This window comes from Prionailurus bengalensis, chromosome C2, assembly GCF_016509475.1.
Source record: "Prionailurus bengalensis isolate Pbe53 chromosome C2, Fcat_Pben_1.1_paternal_pri, whole genome shotgun sequence".
In the NCBI taxonomy this organism is placed as follows: domain Eukaryota; kingdom Metazoa; phylum Chordata; class Mammalia; order Carnivora; family Felidae; genus Prionailurus; species Prionailurus bengalensis.
The window spans coordinates 120875893-120901574 of record NC_057350.1 but is presented as its reverse complement, the minus strand read 5'-3'; the positions used below and the strand labels follow the sequence as shown (position 1 = coordinate 120901574).

The 25682-nt window shown below is 38.0% G+C and overlaps 1 protein-coding gene across 4 annotated transcripts in view; it reads right to left on the bottom strand.

Moving 5' to 3' along the window:
• Positions 1-25682, bottom strand: part of SLC9A9 (solute carrier family 9 member A9) — a 703780-nt gene that overhangs the window by 489608 nt on the left and 188490 nt on the right. For all 4 annotated transcript variants that reach the window (XM_043595208.1, XM_043595207.1, XM_043595209.1 and 1 more), the window contains 2 exons: positions 25228-25305; positions 23601-23677 (listed from right to left, as the gene is read on the bottom strand). In XM_043595208.1, the coding sequence (XP_043451143.1) occupies positions 23601-23677; positions 25228-25305 (155 nt within the window). The remainder of the gene's footprint in view (positions 1-23600; positions 23678-25227; positions 25306-25682) is intronic.

Here is a 25682-nt window from a genome sequence, read left to right as displayed (position 1 = left end):
ATCTTGTAGTGCTTAATGTATAGAGCATCTCAGGTCTATAGACAGCACTTCCAATAGGATTATTTTAATGGCCTTTCCTCTTATAGCAAAGTTGTAAAACACTTGATGTGTCCTAATTACATTGTCTGAAGAGTACTAACACTATTTAAACCATGTTTCAAAGTATCATCTAAATAGATATGAACAACTCAAGGTTTATGTACAGTCCCTTTCATCTTGTGAAACTTTAAAACAAAGATCTCATAACTGTCACTGAATACTGAAATTCTTCAATATGGGAGAAATGGAATAAAAAAAGACTTTTGGAACTATATATTAATGCCTAAGTATGTCCCTTGTAAACTTATCCATTTGGGGGGCAGAAAAGAAGAGAAAAAGGAGGCTTAGAAATGTACATAAGAAAATATCTTTAAAAATAGCTATATTTTCCTAATCGGATATATGGAAAGTTAGTTAAGTTTAGAAGGCAAAAGAGAAAAATCTTTGGGGAGACTTCTGTACTTTTTTTTTGTCCAACAGGAAAACCAATTTCCTTACAAAAAGTTATTCTTTGGAAGTAGCCAGGCTGAACAGCACATCAATTGAAGTAATAGATCAATTGAGTCTAAGAAAAGATTAGAGACACAACTCCCAAAAAGTATAATTTGGGCTGCAATTGAGTGAGTTAATGCTGGTTGACTTGCAGGCTCTGTGTATGCAATTTCCTCTACAGATTACCTAAATACAGTTTTCCAAACTTCTGTGAACATAGCACTATTACCAGTGTAGTGCTCCTACAGTGACATCAAGCTATACTTCCAGTGTCCCTAAACAATTTCACTGGATTTATATTCATTTCTAGTAGATCTGGCTCAGGGATGTGTTTGGGGGAAATCTCATATCGCAGCTGACTTGATGTGCAACTGAAATAATAGATGTAGAAAAACAGTTCATTAAAAATTGAAAATGGTACGTTTATGTGTGTGTGTTGGTATGTTTAGGTGTATATATACAGTATAGGTAACATACCTATTTATTTATTTATTTATTTATTTATTATTTATTATTTATTTATTTATTATTATTTATTTATTATTTATTTATTATTATTTATTTATTTATCTCATTTATCGTTATTATTTATATCATTTATCATAAGTCTCAAACATCACTTGTTGTATTGAGTGCTTAAAAAGACTATAGGTTTCAAAGGATGATTACGGAAAGCATTTGCAGAGATCTAGGAAGTAGAAAAAAATAGATACCATGCCCAGTTTTGACAAATACTAATGAACAGTACATGAGAAAGTAATTTAACTACTTCAACACTCAGTTTTCTTATCCATTAAATAGGATAATTTCTGTGGTTACCTACCTTATATGCTTAATGAAATGCAAATGAAAACACTTTGTGCTGAGGAGGAAGAACTGTGAAAATAGTATATTTTGCCTATATTTCTAACACTAGAGTATCCTTCTTATATAAACAGGCCATTCTGAAATTCTTTCCTAAAGCATGGGACATCCATAGTAACCACTTTCATTCTTCAAAATGAGTCTCCATTTACTTTCCACTCTTAGAGGATCATGTTTACCTTTTCCTACATTCTTAATTTCTCTCTGCTGGGATAAGATTGTAATTGTATTTAGCCCTGTGAAGCACAGTGGGTAACTTATCAAGTAATCAGGGTATTGATTTCTGTAGAGGCCTTAAATTTGTAATCTAGAATAAATACCCTTTTTGTTACAAATTAAAAGCAACACTTTGATAATCATGTAAGCAATTTATCTACATATGCTAGAAGCCATTATTATCATGGCAATGGAGAAAACGATCGTGAGAAATGTGATTATTGAATCATGGTCAACTAATTTGACAATACATTATGATCTTTTCAAGAAAAGCTCTTATTCAATCATGACTTTGTCAATAGGATAGTTTGGACACTTAAAGAGAACAGGCAAGGCCTTCAAGAGGGCTAATATCTATTCTGTAAAATAGAAGAAATAAAGTTCAACTTGGGCAACTAAGAAAGTTTTGGTCTCACAACACCTATGCTAAGGGATTAAGAAGGAGGCCACCATACAGGTAAGGCTAACCAGAGGAAGTTTCCCTCTAGCCATAAGAGTCCAGCTCCTCCTGCTATTCTTCAGACCCCTGATACAGTTATAGAGATGAAGTGTAGTAGAGCCATTGCCAAACTGGTCAACAAAGGTACTACCACTGATATAGGCCCGGTGGACTTTGGGAATTCAGGAGAATCCTAGGTTTAAGGAAGAACTAAAAATCTCTAGTTTTCATCCAGTATTAGACCACTGGGGATATAGAAAATATCTGGTACAGTCTATTTGCCATCAAAGAAAGAGGTTGTGTTAAAGACTTATCATGTAGGCATTCTTTTCTTTTTTTTTTAATAACAGATTTTATGTTTTGAGTAGATTCAATTCACATAAAGATTAAGTGGAAAGTTCTCAAAATCTCAAAATACGTACCCATATAATTCCTCACTCCCACCCCCCAGTTTCTCCAATTGTTAGCCAATATTGATACATCATTATTAATTAAAGCCCATAGTTTACATTAGGATTCACTCTTTGTCTTTGTGGACATTCTTTCTTAAGAACCCTAAGCTTCTACTATAAATTAACAAAATATTCAGTAAGAGTTGATGCTATAAATAAGAATACTTATGAAAATGTTTTGCTAAACTCTTTAGCATTCTAAAGAAAAATAAGAAATTGTTTTAATAAAGAAAATGTGGTAAATTTTATTATGCATATAAATATATTATTATGATAAGAAAAATTTTAATGAGGAGTTGGGCTAATGAATGAGCTTAATGCAAAATAAAGCACATGGTAGTGAATGGCACAAAGTAAAAACTCAATAAATGCAAGCAATTGTCATCACTATAGTCAATACTTCTTATAATTGTAGAACTTTTTTATTTTTTTATTTTTATTTTTTTCAACGTTTACCTATTTTTGGGACAGAGAGAGACAGAGCATGAACAGGGGAGGGGCAGAGAGAGAGGGAGACACAGAATCGGAAACAGGCTCCAGGCTCCGAGCTGTCAGCCCAGAGCCTGACGCGGGGCTCGAACTCACGGACCACGAGATCGTGACCTGGCTGAAGTCGGACGCCCAACCGACTGCGCCACCCAGGCGCCCCTGTAGAACTTTTTTAAAGAGGGGACCAAGTGATATGAGGAAAAGATTGTGTAATCTACTTCACAAAGTACTGGAACAGAGGTTCCAAAAAAAAAAAAAATCCAGTCAAAATCAGGTCAAATTCATATAGATGTTAAAATCACACTTACAAATTGGTGAAAGGAAATGCAACCACAGGAAAAATAGTCAAGAATAATATGAATATAAAGATTGTAGGTACTATCATCCAGTAGCAATGACCTTCAAGATTACACTTGCTCACTGAAGCTCAGACCATGATGTCATCATTCATATTCATGATTCTGTTGATAATGTAGCTTGCCTTTTGGAAACCTTTATAGCTACCTCTCATGCAGTGGGAATTAGTAAGTAAGGGAGAAATAGAGCAATAAAGCATCTCAGAACTGTAGTTAAGATTGACTTCTATTCCTTTTATTGGGGCCATTTCATTTTAATGACATCAGAGTGTAATTGCTAAATCAGGTTGAGCACCTCCCACACTGGTAGTGCTAAAATCCTTAGACCAGAACATTGGGAATTTCTCACTGTGATGGCTCTGTGTGCCTGACTAACAGTATTCTACTAATTATCTTCTGCATAATACACATACAATATTTGACCCAGACATGTGCACAGGCACAGATTACCATATAAATCTGGTGGATATAAATTCTAAAATTAATTGATGTGGTTTAGTTTCAAAGATGCTTGAATAATATGGATTAAATGCAATTTAAAGTTATCTTGATTCTTGTAAGTAAGTCTGTCCTTACTAAATCCTAAGTAAATTATTAAATCTCTCTACCAGTTTGGGAGTGTAGCATAGCAAATTCACTTAGGGGTTTTGTTAATATGCGGATTAGGATTCAAGAGGTCTGGGGTGAGACCTAAGACTACATTTCTAACAATTTCTACATTTCTCCAGGTGCTACTGATGCTCCTGCATGTCCAAGGATGCAATTTAAGTTGCAATGCTGAGTATAGCACACAAGCTCTGGAGTCTGTCACACCCTGGAAGTTACTTAAGCAATCTGAGCTTCAGACTTCTCAGTTAAATGAAGGGAACAATAGAAGTATCTATTTCTATTCTTTGTTGTGAAGATTACATGATATAATAAATGCAGGATGGTAAGTTCAAGGCCAGGAACATAGAAAATAGATTTTAAAATGCTAGCTCTTGTTGTAACTTTTGTTGTTTCTATCAACCCCTTGTCAGTGAAAAGATATATATTTCTTAAATCTTTTCATTAATTCATTGATTCACTTGGCAACACATTAACTCTTATTGACTCTTACTAAAGGTGAGGGCATGATAACTAAGAGGTTAAATCTACTAGGGAACATAAGACAAGGATGGAAGGCAATAGCACATGAAGTCCAAACTATACTAGATTTGACAGTCAAATGCACAGTGAGCTTATGGTTAAAGCAAAAAAAAAAAATTGATAACCACTTAGACTGGCCTTTATTTCTCTAATCTGTTCAACATCCATGCTTTGTCAGTTCCATCTCCCAATATCCTCTCAGATCCAACCAAACAGTCTCTGGTTTTAAACTAATATCTCCTCCTAACTGCTCTGTTGCATCTTGCCTTGACCCCCTCTCATCCATTTTTATATTCTAGTAAGAGTGACCTTTTAAAAGAATATCTCCCCCATTTAGCACTCCACAGCCTATAGAACAATGTCCAAATTCCTGAATAAAGGTTTCAAGTCCCTGGGCTGACTTCCCCCTCCACCATCTTTATCTCCTACTGTTACCTGTCCATGCTCTGGCCTCCCTAGACAAGAGGCACATTCTATCCTCTCTGCCTGAAATGGTTTCTCCAAGATTTTTGCCTAGCTACCTCCTTTGAAATCAATATAAGATCTCAGGTTAGCAATCATTTCTTCAGAAGCCTCTTCTGACCCCCTCAGTGTGCTCCCACAGCCTCTTCCACCTACCTCGTCATAGTTCTTATCACACCAGACTCAACCCTCAAGCAGATGCTCCACATCCATTATGATCTCTTTGTACCATTTACTTCTTGTTCATACTCACTGAAGTTGTGCTTTTCTGTGTGTTTGTGTGACTCCTTCATGAATGTTTGCCTCCCTCATAGACTATAAGCTCTAGGCTAGCTGGAACTGAGCCATTTTCTTACTCATCAAGACTGCTAGGGGCGCCTGGGTGGCTCAGTTGGTTAAGCGGCCGACTTCGGCTCAGGTCATGATCTGTCTGTGAGTTTGAGCCCCGCATTGGGCTCTGTGCTGACAGCTCAGAGCCTGGAGCCTGTTTCAGATTCTGTGTCTCCCTCTCTCTGACCCTCCCCTGTTCATGTTCTGTCTCTCACTGTCTCAAAAATAAATAAAACGTTAAAAAAAATTTTAAAAAAAGACTGCTAAATTGCAACACTCAGAAAATAAAATGTTGAAAATGAAACTACTTATAATATAATACAACATTCTTAGGACTAAATTGAATAAAAGTTGTGCCTGATTCTTAGAGTGAAGACTTCAATCTTTATTGAAAGACTTAAAGAAAACATAAAAAGAGGTATCAGATTTGAGAACAAAAAAACAGTATCATATATATGTTAGTTTTCCCTAAACTCATCTCTGGATTTGATGTAGTTCTAATCAAAATACAAACACACTGAGTCAAAAACTTAGATAAGATGGTTCTAAATTTTTTACAATAAAAGAAAAATATCCAAATAGTTATGATACTTATAAAGAATAATGTAGGGGAGGTGGTAATATTTATCCTATTAGATATCAAGAGTTAATTGCTAAAAGGTATTAATAATTAAAATAGTGTGGTATTGTCACAGCACTAGAGAAACTGATCATGAATAAATCTGACAATGGTAAGCATTAATGAGGATGTGGTGCGATGGAAACACACCTACTGGTGGGGATGCCACTTGGAAAAACAATTTGATATTGCACATCCCACTCCAGGTTCACTGCTTAAAGAATCTTTTACATGGGCCCCAGGGTTCTTGGACAAGCAATTCTGTTCATAGGAGAATAGGTACAGTGTGGAAAATTCACGTATTTGCATATGATCAATAAAAGTGAATGAATTATTGCTGAAAACCAAAACATTGGTGAATTTTAGAAAAAACATGAGTGCACAAAGAATCAAAGTTTAGAAAAACCATGACAACAGAGAGTATGGTACTATTTTTTATAAAAAATATATAACATGGGAAAACTATAAATAAAATTCAGGATAAGATTTACCCCTGGGGATGGGATAGAGTGGAGAATATGGAAGAACATACAGATAAGTTCAACAGTTTGGGTAATGTAGTTTATAGCTTGGTGAAGAATTCATGGGGCTTCCATTTTTAAGAAACTCTTCAAGACCCTGGAATAAATCCCCGCCCCCCGACAATAAAATCCATGTGGCATACTTCCTTAACCTTATTTCTTCTTAAACTGGTCAAGCAAAGTGAGTAAGCTGCCAAGACCAAGCTTTTGCCATCTCCAAAGCTATCTCCATTCCCAAAGCGCCATCATCAGCCAGATGAATGTAGATGTAAACCTGACTTGACACTGACAGCCTTTGACAAGGGAAGTGTAGCTATGGAAGAAAACCCCTCAGCAGAGATGCCGTTGCATTTATAGCTGATATGGCCACACTTCCACCTCCACATTCTCTGCATCACTGGTGGTAAAAAGAGCAACTGAAGTTCTCAAATTAAATAAAACTTCTCCATAATTGCCAGCTTTAGCTGATCAAAGGCCAATTTTCCAGGAATGTCCTCTGCTTTAATAACATAAAATCTTAGTGAGCCATGCTCTCTACCTTATCTTTTGTGAGATTTATTTATTTATTTTTTAAATTTGTTTAACGTTTATTTATTTTTGAGACAGAGAGAGACAGAGCATTAACAGGGGAGGGTCAGAGAGAGGGAGACACAGAATCTGAAACAGGCTCCAGGCTCTGAGCTGTCAGCACGGAGCCCAATGCGGGTCTCGAACTCACGGACCGCAAGATCATAACCTGAGCCGAAGTCGGCCGTTTAACCGACTGAGCCACCCAGGCGCCCCTCTTTTGTGAGATTTATACATATATCTTTCCATTAAAAAATTATATCCAAACATAGAGTATTATAAGATACTTCTTAGTAAGTCATTTAAGTCATCAGGCCAGGAATTCATTCTTACTGGTTCTGGAATATCAGGAAGTCTAATAAAAAGAGGAAGCCAATGAGTTAGGCCCTCTATAGTTGACTTGATTTTCCATCATGTTTTCCTTTTGTAGCCACAGGTTTTATTCCAGGTTCTGAATCCCATTTGCTAGTATAATCTCTTGCTTTGAAATCTCTGAAGATATTTTATAATTACTTCCTGTGGCACTTTATTTGCAAATATGACCACAATAATTCTTCCCATCCCTATATGCATACACCTTTGTGATGTGACTTCATCAGACCTTCCATCAAGAGGTGAAGCCTTTCTCCACATGTCTTGAATCTTGCCTGCTCTTGTGATAATCTGACCAATACAACATGGTGAAAGTGATATTGTGTGACTTCTGGGTCTGGGCCTTAAGAAGTCTTGCATTTCTGTTCCTATCATCTTGAAATGCTTCCCTGAGACCATCATGGGAAAAAGCCAGGGCTAGCCTACTGGGAGATGAGAGGGTACACAGAACAGAGGTGAGTCCCCAGACCAACCAGCCAATAGTCAGAATCAGCCACCAGACATTTGAATGAACCCATCTTAGACCAGCCAATTCTAGTCAAGCCCTAGATGACTGTGATCACATGAAAGACCCCAGATGAGAACCACAGAACTGCCCAGCTGAGTCCAACCTAAACGGTTGAGCCACAAAATTATGAATAAAATGGTTGTATTGAGCCACTAAGTTTGGGGAGTGGTTTGTTACAAAGCAATAGGCAACAGATATACTTCCCTTATTTTTTTTATCTTTTATCCAAATGAGGTGTGGTGGTAGTGGTGGTGGGTGGTGGTGGTGTGTGTATAAAAGCTGAGCTCTTCGATCAGAGTTTGGACACATTAAGGAAAATGTTTGAATCTGTGCTTGAGGGTACTGAAGAATGACTGTAAACTGGGTAATTCCAAGACTTGAATATTTCATTTAAAAGGAATCCTATAGGCAGAATCTTTTAGTATGGATTGCTTAATAATGAGACTTCTCAGATATATTCTTTTTCAGAAAGAATATATTTCCATTATTCTTATACATTTTTCTTTCATCAGTAGCCATTTCTTATTTCACATCAACAATCTAACATGTTGGGTTTTTTTTTTTTCCTTCTACATGGCATTCAACATTTCTCTTCCTAATTTGGAGTTAGGTTTTATTTTCTTTCCTCTTTGATTCTTTCACAGTTTATTTTTCTCTGTCCTGTTCTGTCATTCTTATCCTTGACATCTTCTAAGGGTGTAACAGAAGAACTGGATTGGTGACTAACACAAAGATCCATATGGCTCTGACAACTCCTTCACCTCCAAGCTACTTTTCTGATGTTCTCCACAGTCCTTCTGTCCTACCTTTTGTTTCTTTTCATCAAAAACTTCACTCTCCTCTCTGCTGCCAGAAATACAGCCTATGCATGCTGTGATATGGATATGAGAAACCACACTGCTAAGCAGCTCAGGCTATACTTGACAGATTAGAGATTATTTTTTTCCTATTTGGCTGTGTCAGGGCAGCAGTATATTTATTTTTCTCTTTGACACCAGTGACAGCTATTACTGTGCCAGCTCCGAATCCAGAGAATAAATGAATGCACAGAGGAGGCATGGGGCCTTCCAGTCTGACTCAACACAGCCTCCCCGAGCTCTGCTGTTTTGCAGCCTACTGCAAACGGAGTCTCAGAGAGCAGCAGCCCAGACACTGTCTCATGGGATGGTGAGAAAAACATGTTTGGGAGGCAGGAGAAGAGACAGAGGAGAAGGAAGAGAGAGGTGGAGTACAGAAGAGAGAAGAGAGGAAAAACATAGGACTTTGTGGTTGATAAGCATTAACCAGGGGGATACTGGCAGATACACTCTTGGCACTTTTGTCTCCCTGCTACTGCCTGCCAAACTGAGTTGTTCTTATTAAAATACACAAAGAGAAACAATAAAAGAATCAGAGTTTCCCAGAAATGGAAGTAAGCAGTATAATCAAGCAGGTTTTCTACTTGTTCGCTCTTTTATTTTCTTTTTAACATAATTGATACATGCAAGAGAATATATTGAAAATATATGCAAGTTATATTGAATACCTGCAAACACACTCCACTCCAAGAGCCAGAATATTACCAATAACCTATCTCTTCTATGTGTTTCTTTCTATCTCATTCTTTTCCCTCTCCCCCAGAAATTACCACTTCCCTGAATTATGTCTTTTAATTCCCCCTCCTTACTACACATATGCATATATGCCTTCTCACACAGAATCATGCATGCTTAAACAATACTGATTAATCTTGGTCATTTATAAATGTTGTCATGCTACATATAGTCTTGGGACTTGATTTATTGATCTTACATGAAGTTTCTGAGTTCATCCACACTGTCATAAGCAAGTTTGTTTCATCCTTTTTTTAAAATGTCTTAATGTTTATTCATTTTAGAGAGACAGAGAGAGATAGACCGTGAGTGGGAGAGGGGCAGAGAGACAGAGGGAGACACAGAGTCCAAAGCAGGTTCCAGCTGTCAGCACAGAAACTGATGTAGGCCTCGAACTCACAAACTGTGAGATAATGACCTGAGCCAAAGTCAGATACGTAACCTACTGAGCCAACCAGGCACCCCTATTTCATAGTTTTTTTACAGCTGGGTAATATCATGTTATACAAATTTACTTGCCTACTCTCCTTTTTTTTTTTAATGTTTTTTTTAATTTATTTTTGAGAGAGAGCACAAGCAGGGGAGGGGCAGAGAGAGGGAGACAGAGGATCTGAAGCAGGCTCTGTGCTGACAGCAGAGAGCCTGATGTGGGGCTCGAACTCACAAACCAGGAGATCATGACCTGAGCCAAAGAAAGACACTCAATCGACTGAATCACCCAGGAACCTACTTATTCTTCTTTTAATGAAAAGTAAGTTGTTCCCAAGTTTTTGCTAATGTGAACAATGCTGCTACAAATATTTTTATACATGTCTCCTAGTATACATGTGCAAGTGGGTCCCTAAGGAAAATACTAAGAAACAGAGTTATAAGGCATACCAACATGTACAAAGTATACAAGAATATAATAATAAATTTTAAAATTATATACGCATAGATATATACATTGGAGTAAACTTATAAAAGTTAAAAAGTAATAACAGGTAATCCTGAAGAAGAGTATCTTTATTGCCTTATCCTGTTAAGATACAAAGACTTATAATGAAGCTGTAGCAATTAAGAAAGTGATATATTGGGGCAGAGATGGATTATAGACCAATAAAATAGAATTAAGGGTGTAGAAACAGAAACCCCAGTACATAGTACAGAAAACATAGTAGATCCTGGGGAACAGTAGAACTAGACAATAAGTGATGTGAGAATAATTGGTTATGCATCTGAGGGAGAAAAATTGGTTGTCTATTTTGTAGCATATACAAAAAATCAGTTCTAGAAAATGAACTTACAGTAAAAGGCAAAACTTAAAACACTTTAGAAGAAAATAGGTTTCTGATTCTGGAGTAGGAAAGATTTATTAGACAAAACACAAAAACACAAAATGCTAACCATAAAAGAAAAAAATAATAAATTTGACTATATTAAATTTAAGAACTTCTTTTTTTAACGTTTATTTTAGAGAAAGAGAGAACAAACAAGTGGGGAAGCGGAGGGGGGTGGAGAGAGAGAGAAAGAGAGAGAATCTTAAGCTAAGCATGGAGCCTGATGCAGGTCTTGATCCCATGACCCTGGAATCATGACCTGAGCTGAAATCAAGAGTCAGATGCTCAACCAACTGAGCCACCCAGGTGCCCACAGAACTGCTGTTCAATAAAAGACATCATGAACAGGGGCACGTGGGTGGCTCAGTTGGTTAAGCGTCCAACTTCAGCTCAGGTCATGATGTCACAGTTTGTGGGTTCGAACCCCTACATCGGGCTCTGTGCTGACAGCTCAGAGCCTGAAGCCTGCTTCAGATTCTGTGTCTCTACCCCCACTCTGCTCCACTCCCACTCATACTCTGTCTCTCAAAAATAAACATTAAAAGAGAGAGGCGGCAAGATGGCGGCTTAGGAGGACGCTGGGCTCACCGCACATCCTGCTGATCACTTAGATTCCATCTACACCTGCCTAAATAACCCAGAAAACCGCCAGAGGATTAGCAGAACGGAGTCGCCGGAGCCAAACGCAGACGAGAGGCCCACGGAAGAGGGTAGGAAGGGCGGCGAGGCGGTGCGCGCTCCACGGACTGGCGGGAGGGAGCCGGGGTGGAGGGGCGGCTCGCCGGCCAAGCAGAGCCCCCGAGTCTGGCTTGCAAAAGCGGAGGGGCCGGGCGGACTGTGTTCCGACAGCAAGCGCGACTTAGCGTCTGGGAGGTCATAAGTTAACAGCTCTGCTCAGAAAGCGGGAAGGCTGGAGGACAAAGGGAGGGAGAGCTGCTGAGCCCCCTGACAACAGAGCTCAGTTTGGTGGGGAACAAAGGCGCCCGCCAGCGCCATCTCCCCCGCCCATCCCCCAGCCGAAATCCCAAAGGGAACCGGTTCCTGCCAGGGAACTTGCTGGCTCTGCGCAAACACCCAACTCTGCGCTTCCGCGGAGCCAAACCTCCAGCAGCGGATCTGACTCCCTCCCGCTGCCACAGGGCCCCTCCTGAAGAGGATCACCTAAGGAGAAGCGAGCTAAGCCTGCCCCTCCTGCCCCTGAGCACCTTGCCTTCCCACCCCAGCTAATACGCCAGATCCCCAGCATCACAAGCCTGGCAGGGTGCAAGTAGCCCAGACGAGCCAAACCACCCCACAGTGAATCCCGCCCCTAGGAGAGGGGAAGAGAAGGCACACACCAGTCTGACTGTGGCCCCAGCGGTGGGCTGGGGGCAGACATCAGGTCTGACTGCGGCCCCGCCCACCAACTCCAGTTATACACCACAGCACAGGGGAAGTGCCCTGCAGGTCCTCACCACGCCAGGGACTATCCAAAATGACCAAGCGGAAGAATTCCCCTCAGAAGAATCTCCAGGAAATAACAACAGCTAATGAGCTGATCAAAAAGGACTTAAATAACATAACAGAAAGTGAATTTAGAATAATAGTCATAAAATTAATCGCTGGGCTTGAAAACAGTATACAGGACAGCAGAGAATCTCTTGCTACAGAGATCAAGGGACTAAGGAACAGTCACGAGGAGCTGAAAAACGCTTTAAACGAAATGCATAACAAAATGGAAACCACCACAGCTCGGCTTGAAGAGGCAGAGGAGAGAATAGGTGAACTAGAAGATAAAGTTATGGAAAAAGAGGAAGCTGAGAAAAAGAGAGATAAAAAAATCCAGGAGTATGAGGGGAAAATTAGAGAATTAAGTGATACACTAAAAAGAAATAATATACGCATAATTGGTATCCCAGAGGAGGAAGAGAGAGGGAAAGGTGCTGAAGGGGTACTTGAAGAAATCATAGCTGAGAACTTCCCTGAACTGGGGAAGGAAAAAGGCATTGAAATCCAAGAGGCACAGAGAACTCCCTTCAGACGTAACTTGAATCGATCTTCTGCACGACATATCATAGTGAAACTGGCAAAATACAAGGATAAAGAGAAAATTCTGAAAGCAGCAAGGGGTAAACGTGCCCTCACATATAAAGGGAGACCTATAAGACTCGTGACTGATCTCTCTTTTGAAACTTGGCAGGCCAGAAAGAATTGGCAAGAGATTTTCAGGGTGCTAGACAGAAAAAATATGCAGCCAAGAATCCTTTATCCAGCAAGTCTGTCATTTAGAATAGAAGGAGAGATAAAGGTCTTCCCAAACAAACAAAAACTGAAGGAATTTGTCACCACTAAACCAGCCCTACAAGAGATCCTAAGGGGGACCCTGTGAGACAAAGTCCCAGAGACATCACTATAAGCATAAAACATACAGACATCACAATGACTCTAAACCCGTATCTTTCTATAATAACACTGAATGTAAATGGATTAAATGCGCCAACCAAAAGACATAGGGTATCAGAATGGATAAAAAAACAAGACCCATCTATTTGCTGTCTACAAGAGACTCATTTTAGACCTGAGGACACCTTTAGATTGAGAGTGAGGGGATGGAGAACTATTTATCATGCGACTGGAAGCCAAAAGAAAGCTGGAGTAGCCATACTTATATCAGACAAACTAGACTTTAAATTAAAGGCTGTAACAAGAGATGAAGAAGGACATTATATAATAGTTACAGGGTCTATCCATCAGGAAGAGCTAACAATTATCAATGTCTATGCACCGAATACCGGAGCCCCCAAATATATAAAACAATTACTCATAAACATAAGCAACCTTATTGATAAGAATGTGGTCATTGCAGGGGACTTTAATACACCACTTACAGAAATGGATAGATCATCTAGACACACGGTCAATAAAGAAACAAGGGCCCTGAATGAGACATTGGATGAGATGGAATTGACAGATATATTTAGAACTCTGCATCCCAAAGCAACAGAATATACTTTCTTCTCGAGTGCACATGGAACATTCTCCAAGATAGATCATATACTGGGTCACAAAACAGCCCTTCATAAGTTTACAAGAATTGAAATTATACCATGCTTACTTTCAGACCACAATGCCATGAAGCTTGAAATCAACCACAGGAAAAAGTCTGGAAAACCTCCAAAAGCATGGAGGTTAAAGAACACCCTACTAACGAATGAGTGGGTCAACCAGGCAATTAGAGAAGAAATTAAAAAATATATGGAAACAAACGAAAATGAAAATACAACAATCCAAACGCTTTGGGACGCAGCAAAGGCAGTCCTGAGAGGAAAATACATTGCAATCCAGGCCTATCTCAAGAAACAAGAAAAATCCCAAATACAAAATCTAACAGCACACCTAAAGGAACTAGAAGCAGAACAGCAAAGGCAGCCTAAGCCCAGCAGAAGAAGAGAAATAATAAAGATCAGAGCAGAAATAAACAATATAGAAACTAAAAAAACTGTAGAGCAGATCAACGAAACCAAGAGTTGGTTTTTTGAAAAAATAAACAAAATTGACAAACCTCTAGCCAGGCTTCTCAAAAAGAAAAGGGAGATGACCCAAATAGATAAAATCATGAATGAAAATGGAATGATTACAACCAATCCCTCAGAGATACAAACAATTATCAGGGAATACTATGAAAAATTATATGCCAACAAATTGGACAACCTGGAAGAAATGGACGAATTCCTGAACACCCACACTCTTCCAAAACTCAATCAGGAGGAAATAGAAAGCTTGAACAGACCCATAACCAGCAAAGAAATTGAATCGGTTATCAAAAATCTCCCAACAAATAAGAGTCCAGGACCAGATGGCTTCCCAGGGGAGTTCTACCAGACGTTTAAAGCAGAGATAATACCTATCCTTCTCAAGCTATTCCAAGAAATAGAAAGGGAAGGAAAACTTCCAGACTCATTCTATGAAGCCAGTATTACTTTGATTCCTAAACCAGACAGAGACCCAGTAAAAAAAGAGAACTACAGGCCAATATCCCTGATGAATATGGATGCAAAAATTCTCAATAAGGTACTAGCAAATCGAATTCAACGGCATATAAAAAGAATTATTCACCATGATCAAGTGGGATTCATTCCTGGGATGCAGGGCTGGTTCAACATTCGCAAATCAATCAACGTGATACATCACATTAACAAAAAAAAAGAGAAGAACCATATGATCCTGTCAATCGATGCAGAAAAGGCCTTCGACAAAATCCAGCACCCTTTCTTAATAAAAACCCTTGAGAAAGTCGGGATAGAAGGAACATACTTAAAGATCATAAAAGCCATTTATGAAAAGCCCACAGCTAACATCATCCTCAACGGGGAAAAACTGAGAGCTTTTTCCCTGAGATCAGGAACACGACAAGGATGCCCACTCTCACCGCTGCTGTTTAACATAGTGCTGGAAGTTCTAGCATCAGCAATCAGACAACAAAAGGAAATCAAAGGCATCCAAATTGGCAAAGATGAAGTCAAGCTTTCGCTTTTTGCAGATGACATGATATTATACATGGAAAATCCGATAGACTCTAGCAAAAGTCTGCTAGAACTGATACATGAATTCAGCAAAGTTGCAGGATACAAAATCAATGTACAGAAATCAGTTGCATTCTTATACACTAACAATGAAGCAACAGAAAGACAAATAAAGAAACTGATCCCATTCACAATTGCACCAAGAAGCATAAAATACCTAGGAATAAATCTAACCAAAGATGTAAAGGATCTGTATGCTGAAAATTATAGAAAGCTTATGAAGGAAATTGAAGAAGATTTAAAGAAATGGAAAGACATTCCCTGCTCATGGATTGGAAGAATAAATATTGTCAAAATGTCAATACTACCCAAAGCTATCTACACATTCAATGCAATCCCAATCAAAATTGCACCAGCATTCTTCTCGAAACTAGAACAAGCAATCCTAAAATTCATATGGAACCACAAAAGGCCCCGAATAGCCAAAGGAATTTTGAAGAAGAAGACCAAAGCAGGAGGCATCACAATCCCAGACTTTAGCCTCTACTACAAAGCTGTCATCATCAAGACAGCATGGTATTGGCACCAAAACAGACACATAGACCAATGGAATAGAATAGAAACCCCAGAACTAGACCCACAAACGTATGGCCAACTCATCTTTGACAAAGCAGGAAAGAACATCCAATGGAAAAAAGACAGCCTCTTTAACAAATGGTGCTGGGAGAACTGGACAGCAACATGCAGAAGGTTGAAACTAGACCACTTTCTCACACCATTCACAAAAATAAACTCAAAATGGATAAAGGACCTAAATGTGAGACAGGAAACCATCAAAACCTTAGAGGAGAAAGCAGGAAAAGACCTCTCTGACCTCAGCCGTAGCAATCTCTTCCTCGACGCATCCCCAAAGGCAAGGGAATTAAAAGCAAAAGTGAATTACTGGGACCTTATGAAGATAAAAAGCTTCTGCACAGCAAAGGAAACAACCAACAAAACTAAAAGGCAACCAACGGAATGGGAAAAGATATTCGCAAATGACATATCGGACAAAGGGCTAGTATCCAAAATCTATAAAGAGCTCACCAAACTCCACACCCGAAAAACAAATAACCCAGTGAAGAAATGGGCAGAAAACATGAATAGACACTTCTCTAAAGAAGACATCCGGATGGCCAACAGGCACATGAAAAGATGTTCAGCGTCGCTCCTTATCAGGGAAATACAAATCAAAACCACACTCAGGTATCACCTCACGCCAGTCAGAGTGGCCAAAATGAACAAATCAGGAGACTATAGATGCTGGAGAGGATGTGGAGAAATGGGAACCCTCTTGCACTGTTGGTGGGAATGCAAATTGGTGCAGCCTCTCTGGAAAGCAGTGTGGAGGTTCCTCAGAAAATTAAAAATAGACCTACCCTATGACCCAGCAATAGCACTGCTAGGAATTTATCCAAGGGATACAGGAGCACTGATGCATAGGGCCACTTGTACCCCAATGTTCATAGCAGCACTCTCAACAATAGCCAAATTATGGAAAGAGCCTAAATGTCCATCAACTGATGAATGGATAAAGAAATTGTGGTTTATATACACAATGGAATATTACGTGGCAATGAGAAAAAATGAAATATGGCCTTTTGTAGCAACGTGGATGGAACTGGAGAGTGTGATGCTAAGTGAAATAAGCCATACAGAGAAAGACAGATACCATATGGTCTCACTCTTATGTGGATCCTGAGAAACTTCACAGGAACCCATGGGGGAGGGGAAGGAAAAAAAAAAAAGAGGTTAGAATGGGAGAGAGCCAAAGCATAAGAGACTTAAAAACTGAGAACAAACTGAGGGTTGATGGGGGGTGGGAGGGAGGAGAGGGTGGGTGATGGGTATTGAGGAGGGCACCCTTTGGGATGAGCACTGGGTGTTGTATGGAAACCAATTTGTCAATAAATTTCATAAAAAAAAAAAAAAGACATCATGAGCAAAGTAAAAGCACAAGACAACAAAAACTAGGAGAAGATATATGCAACATATACAGCTGAATATGGATTAACATATAAAGAAACAGGGCAAATCAATGAAATATTAAACATATAAAGAAATGTGGTAACTTAATGAAAATATGGCAAAACAACTCAGCAGGGAAATGGAGAAAAAACTTGAATAGGTATCATATGAAACTATAATCAACTTCACTAAGAATCAGGGAGGTATAAATACAATATAATTTTACTACTATTAGATTGCCAAAAATTAACTGGAAAAAATGCACAACCACCTTGGAAAATGATCTAAATTATTTTGTAAAAATGAATGTTCATTTGTAGACTCTATCATCTGGCACTTCCACTCTTAGGTGTATATATATATATATATATATATATATATATATATATATATATATGATGGCCACCAAGTCTAGGAACACACACAAATACATAATAACTGGTTTACTGTTATTATAATGATAAAATAATAGCGTGCATATTTCTAGACTTTATGACCACCCTGAATGCAGCCTAGAGGCTTCTTCAGCTCTAATTAAATATGGATATATATAAAATCCTTCCTGTCCCAACTATCTCTGCTCAGGCTCTTGAAAAACATACTAGTTTTTTGTATTTGTAGATTGCAGTTCCCTAGGAAATCTGAGTAAACAGTGAAATCTACGCAGACTCTCTTGCATGAAAAATTTGTGGAGAGTTTAAAGGGGTTCATTGCCTCCCTAAAGTCCTTCTACACCATTTCAGGAGCTGTGTTTTCTGGATTAAGAACTCTCCTCTGAGTCATTCTCTTTCCAGGGCTAGAGTTCAAGGCATTGAGGTATGGCTTGGCCTCCATCTAGGAACTATACTTCTTCAGGTTTTGATTTGAGACTAATAAATGTGTTCCATCTTCCAGATTTAGGAGTCAGCATTTCGAGAATACTCACTCATCATAATTTATCCTAGTCAAGAAAAGAGTAGCAGCGGGGGGCCTGGGTGGCTCAGTTGGTTAAGCATCTGACTCATGATTTCAGATCAAGTCATGATCTCACAGTCATGAGATCAAGCCTGGTTTTGAGCTCTATGCTGAATGTAGAGCCTGCTTGGGATTCTCTCTCTCCTTCTCTCTCTGCCCCTACCCCCCTTCCCAAAATAAATAAACTTAAACAAAAAAAAAAAAAAGAAAAGAAAAAGAAAAGAGAAGAAAAGAGCAGCAATTCCAGAACCAGTGCTAAGGGCACTTAGGCCTAAAGATCCCCAGGTCAGCAGGCATGATGACACCAGAAGGTGGAGCAAGACCTTCCACAAGGCCCCTTCACCCATATGCCTGATGGACAGGTGGACAGAGTGTCAGGCACAGCTTCTGTGGTGTGCATATAAGAAGCCCAACAAGAAAACCAATACTTCAGAGGAATGTTGATAAGAATAATAGACACATCCTCACATTATGAATTCAGGTTTTCTAGAGTGAGTTACCCAGAGTCCAGGAATTCTAACCAAGTTAAATGAATAATATCATCCCTTCAACCACTTGCATTAGGAAAACACAGGTATCATTTCTACTTTGCATTTATAGCTTATTCTTAAATATTCAGATTTTTCATAATTGTTAGCTATTGTGATAAATGTAAGAATGTGAAATTATTGAGGGCCTGGTTTGTCTGACAGATATAGTTATTAATTGCAAAACACTAGAAAAATATAAAGTATCATATTAGGAAAAAGAGCAGGATAAGATTCTAAGAGGGTTTTGAAGTCAGACTGACTCCGCCATTTACTACCATTTACTTATCGGGCAATCTTGTGCAAATCTCAACTTCAGCATCCTTCTATGTAAAATAAGAATAATAACAGTACCTATCTCACAGGAGCACTATGGGAATAAAATGAGATAGTGTCTATAGAAAGCAAAGGCACATGGGATGAGATTTAAAAAAGTAAGCTATTTTTAAAATTAATACCCCATTCTTCACATTTAGATCCATGTTCCTTTCTCCCAATATTTTTGAAATTATGGAATTTGTTTTAATTCCTCGCTAACAGAAAAACTAAAAGAGTATTACTTTTATTATTATTAAGGAAGCACTTCATGGAAACCAAAGAATTCTAAGGACAAAATGTATGTGCTGACAGAAAGCATTAGGTAGGTTGTCATTGTGATGATACATCTGTATCATACATAAGGGTAGAGACATAGGGCCAAAGACAAAGGAATAGTCTCTAAAAATGAAGGAGATGAACAGAGAATGATTCCAAATACATGGGGTTTATTCAAAAACAGGTGTATTTAAGATTTTTCTTATATGATAAGATGAGGAAAGGACTATAAAAGGTGGTTCAATTCTTTAAGAACATTAAAAAAATTAAAATTAATTTTTTAAGTTTCTCTGATTTTACTGCAGAATAGATTTATTAAACTTTCTCATAAATATAAAAGATGGTTTACATCTAATTTCTGAAACATGAATTAATAAAACTTAATTAAGAATTCTTCTTACTCACATGGATTCAGTGATATCAATTCCTATAAAGCATCTGAGTCCATCTAAAACCAACCTGTAGTTTGATTAGATCCAGTCATTATCTACATAAGACCATGGTCCACCAGCTCAGTTTTCATTCATGGCCCATAATCACTCTTCATAGAACTTACATTCTCATAAATTTCTGATCCCAGACTTCATTGTCCTGTGGCAGCTGACTCTCTAGCATTTTAGTTCCCACCCTCTCTTGCACAACTCTATGAAATCTGCCCTCCAACTTTGAATCTTATGTAATACTCCCTACACCCACTAGGACTAATGTATTTGATGCCATGGAGAAGCCAGGTACCTCATCCCTCACCATTAAATGACTCCCCAGAATCTATCTCTTCTATGAAATTATTCTCAGAGTCCAATCTATGACTGTCCTAAATCTCTCTTTCTGCCCATTTCATGTAAGTCTGTGTATATGCATAAACCTAGGCATTCTTCCTTCCTCTTAAAAATGTGAATTCCTTTTGAATGGGATTCCCAACTAAAAATCTTTCATATCTGTGAGAACTCCTCTGGGACTAATGAAGAAACAGGTGGCATGTTAGTGAATATTGACTAGTTCATTTAATTTTATTTTTAGTTTAATATTTTAAATTTTATTTTTGAGTAATGATAATAAATAGAAGTAAAGCACATTTTTGGCATTAAGAATTTTACTCTGGAACCAAACTATTTCCTTACTAATGCCAGCTCTATTACTTACACTGTGTGCTCTCTAAACCTCAGCTGTTTCAAATGTTAAATGAGGGCAATAATAGTACCCACTTAATAGGATTATTTTAAGGATTAAATTAAATAATCCATGTAAAGTACTTTTAAAAAGGGCATACTACATATCAAGTACTTGATGAATGTTGTGTTGTTCTTATTACTTTAGATTATCAGGAAAGTATAACCAGTCATTTTCTAAGGTTTGAGTGTACATTTGAATCACTCATATAATGAGAGTCACTAAATTATATAAGTGTCAGTTAAGTCTTAATTCAAGTTTGTGCCTTTCCTTCAGAAGTTTTGAAATTGTATCTGGTGATCAACAGCATAAAAATAAATTTTTTCTTATCATACAGCACCCAAAACAATTGGACTTGCCGATACTCTCTTTATTTCTGCCCTTAGGACAAGTGTGAAGTCATCTATCACCTCCTAGAGGTTTAATCCATTAGATACTCCAATTGCTGTCCCATCTGACTTCCTATTATTAGACACTGTCTACCCTCCCTTTCCCTATTCCTTTGACTTCCAGACACATGTCCTGCTTGTTTTCTTCCTATATCTTCCCAATACTTCTTAGTCCTTTGTGGTTTTCTCTTCCCTTTCTTCAGATAATTTTGTTGCCCAGGTAACCTCCTTTCTCACTCCTAACACTTGCCTTGGATTACCCCATTATCTCTCAAGATTTCAACATATTGATGATTCTATGTCCATCTGTACTGCCACTGTCTGAGGCCAGGCCCTCATCACTTCCAACTTAGCTTATGAAAATTGCCTCTTAAATGGCCTCCTGGCTGCCATCTTTTCCCTGCTTTAAGATTTCTCCTTCACATAACCGCCAGAATGACCTTCTGAAATGTAATCTGACTTTGTCCTCCTCAAGGTAAAGCTCCTTTCCCTTGCTGGATAAGACCTTAAGAAGGAACCCTAATTGGGGGCACCTGGGTAGCTCAGTTGGTTAAACATCCAACTTTGGCTCAGGGCATGATCTCACAGTTCATGAGTTCAAGCCCTGCGTTGGGCTCTGTGCTGACAGTTCAGAGCCTGGAGCCTACTTCCGATTCTGTGTCTCCCTCTCTCTCTGCCTTTCCCTCATTTGTACTTTGACTCTCTCTCTCAAAATAAGTAAACATTAAAAAAAAATTAAGAAGGAACCCTAATTGTTGTTCAGATTATGCCTCGTTCAAACAAAAGCCCATGGTTCTAAAAGTTTCCCTGGGGCTGTATTTTTTTTTTTATTCAAATCACTTTCCAGCACAAATCATTGATTGCAGCCTTAAAATCAGAAGAGGTTATAAATTCCAATAAATGAATTTTACCAGATCTCCTAAACTGAAATTTTTTAGAAAAGTCAATTATATATATACACACACACAGTACATTGTTGTTCTTTTTGAAAAAGAGATTATAGAGTTTTCATGATGGTGAAAGCATATAATATAAATACATACACTTAAATATACTTAAAATCAGTTAGACAGAGAAAATGGGGTAATAATGAAAACCGACTACTCCATAATTTAACAACATTTTCCATAAGCTTAGATTTAGATCTATTATACATTGTAGATCCTCATATTATAGAACTGCTAACCATCAATCTTTGCTAGAAAGTGATGAACACTGTTAAGAGTCCACACATCTCAGAGCCTTCTGTCAATGTATATGAACAATGTAGAGGAATGTATAGGAATTCCAAGAGAAATTGCTAAAGAAAGAGGGGATGATAGTAAGACCTGCTGAGTCAGAAGCCAAAGTCTGGATTCTGTCCTGTCTATGGCCCTACTTCATAAGACAACTAATTAGACTTTTAAGATATTATTTTTTTCATCTTCAGAATAGGGGCTTTAATTGCACAAATCTCTAAGGCCCTTGTCAGCTTTGAAATTTGAATATTAGCTGCTATGGCTTATCCACAGAATAGAACAACTCTCCTCTAAACATGCTTTGAGAAGGATAAAATCTATATTTGCCCCTTAGTCACAGTTTAAAGATCTCTTAGGTGTCCAGACTTAATGAGGTTCCTCAATCTATATTCCTGTAAGCCTCCACCTTCAGGTGCTAAAATCTTTAGCTTCTTCATCTCTCTAACTATGCTGGACATTTTCATATAATGTAGCCTGAATTGTTCTAGGCTTGAATCAATAAAAATTTAACAGAGAACTCAACATAACCCACGCCCCCTGCTTTCAGGTCCAAGTAACGATACCTCCATAGTCTTCCAGTGACGCACACTAAATACTTCACAAGGAAAGAGCTGGATAAGTAATTAGTGTGTGTGTTTTAGCTCCAGTTTCTTGCATTAGGGTTATAACATCTGTATGCAGTAAAGTTAAAGGGTAGAGTTGGCTCCATCAGACAATTTCAGACATCCACACCATCACGGTCATAGCAGCTGACATGTTTTTTGCAGTGGAGATTTAATGTATTGGATAGGATTATGAGTGAATTGGATTGGCTTCACCATTTTGTATCATATTTTGCTTTATGATGAGCTGTAAGCCAGAGTCTATATAGTTAGACTTGGGGGCTTAGTAACATAACCAATAAAATATAGTGAGGAAAAAACAAGGCAGCATTCTAGAGTATATCAAATGAAAAGCCATCCCAGCATTAAAAATTCTGCTGATATTTGGAGATGTCTGTCTCAGACTGCTCTCTTATAAATTTTCCCTTAGAAAGCACACCCTTGCCCTATAGCTACTACTGTACTCTGTCAAATACAGGTAGGGTCCTGCAAAGAAGATGAAAAAAGAATGCAGTGTGCTTACCTGAATTATTCAAGCAAAAATAAAGGAATGCAATGTGCTTCACTTAACTCAAGCCAAGATCTCTACATTCCCTAAATCAGAGGTCCAATACTCACAGAGAAAATTCAGCAATCTGATTACAGTTTGCTCTGATTTGTAGCCTTGTAAGCTTGGAATGGAATCAGAAAATATATACACCTTGGAATGGAATCAGAAAAATGTGTAAAGATGTGATATACAGAAAAAGGTAGACAATTCACCCTGTCAGTGTGAGTCCAGAAGTGTGAGATTCCTCCCACAGATGACTGGCCCCACGGCCACCTGTAACTTGAGCTCCAAAAGTCACTTACCCTATGACGATACAGGAGATGGCAGTTCCCAAGAAGGCATATGTTAAAATAGATCCTAAGTTTTGAAAAAAGTGTCTCTGGGGAGAAAAGAATAGATTTCATATAGTACGTCCATATTTTTTTCTTAGTGTAACAGTAAATAAAAATAAATGTATGCATTTTTACAGGCCCTCCCTTCCCTCACTGTTTAGGCAAATTCTGGTTTTGGAACCTTAATTCCTGGCCTTATTGCACAAATAAGGTTGAACTGATTTACACTGCAAAGGACAGACGTTTCTCAAAGAAAGGAGGAAAAATGCATCTAGAAAATGACAGGGTAGAGATGAGAGAAACGACTGCCAGAACTGGCTGGACCTGAGAGAGAGAGTAAAGGATTGGGCCAATGTCCATGTAGAACTCTGGCATGATTAACAGAAAATGAAGTTTTTAGGAAATGTTGTTGCCAGTTAAACCCCTTTAATATTTTAAAAATACTATCCTGAAATATTTTAATTGCCTTTTGACTTATTGGATCTCTGACTTCTATTTCTTTTGAATGCAATGAAACAAAACCTTAATCACCTACAACAATTTATTTTAATGAGTCACACAAATGATGCCTAGTATTAGGACTGGGGATAAGGAAGGATGAGGTGAGTAAAACCAGCCTTCTAAGTCTTCTCAAAGGTTGGCTTGGGAAAACTCCCTTCCAGTTGTGTAGTTGGGAGCTGAGCAGTTAGAAGTGACAGCAAGAGGGAGCCTGGAGTACACAAGAAAATAGGGTCTGTACTGCAAAAGCCGCCTGGCTGCAGGCACTGACAGGCCAAAGGGAGGAAGGCCCCTGGAGTCTCTGGGGTGGGGAGCAGGGAGCAGAAAAGCAGCTGCACTACCTCTGCATCTTGAAACCCACACAGGCCAGAGCCTCAATCTGCGGCACAGGAGATGCTAGCACTTAAACTATCAAGGGAATTACTAACCTGTGAAATGTGCACATTCAGGTGATACTTAAATAATGTCAGGCGAAAGCACAGAAGCAACAAAACTGGATTTCCTCTCTATGAGCATCAACAGCTGAGTATTAGCAAGGCACCTTGAGTTTTTACCCTAATTGATAAGCCCAACGTCTATCCCAATTAATAGCTAACTCTGGTTACAATCATCTAGAATGATATTGTTCAATAGAAATATGATACAAACCATGCATGCCATTTAAAATTTTTCTAGTAGGCATATTATAATAATTTTTAAAAAGGCAAAATGAATTTTGATAATATATGTCTTATTTAACCCAATATATCTGAAACATTATCATTTCTACATGAAATCAATATCAAACATAATGGAGGTATTTTTTGTTCTTTTTTTAAGTTCATTGAAATCCAATGTCCATTTTATACTTAAAGCATATCTTCATTCAGACTAGCCACATTTCAAGGCTTAATAGCTGCATGTGCTCAATGGCTAGTGTATTGTATAGATCAGATTTAGAAGAATTATAAGCATGTCAGATTTGAATCTGTATCACAGGTATCTAACATAATGATATCCTTACAAAATAAATAAGCCCATAAAATAATTGCTTTTTCATTAGCACTGGTAAAATTCTCTGCTAAATGATAAAAGAAGAAAACAACCACTGTATATTTACCTTCTTCAGGCTATATCCTGCATGAAATATAATTGGTGGCAGTAAAACATTGAAGAAGATTTCTGGATCAAATGTCATCTGCCAGAAAAGATAAAAGTATAATTACAAAGATGATCCTTTGGGTCACTAAAAATGTGCTTTAAAAATACAGTTATAGTCACCTTTGGTAAGGTTGTATGAGGTATATTAACATGCTATTAAATAGGCACAGATGAAAACTGGAAAAAATGCAAACAGAAATTCATAAATGCAACATAACTATGAAGTAACATTTTCAATGTACAACCTATACTCCATTCTATAGCTAGCAATAATAACAACAATTCAATAAAACCCTTCTAGGCAAAGAAAACTCTTATCATTGATTTTGATTAGTTATCCATTCTTCATATATTAAATATCTTTATTATACATATATATTTATTTTCTGGTCAAAGAAATTTTCTGGTAATGCT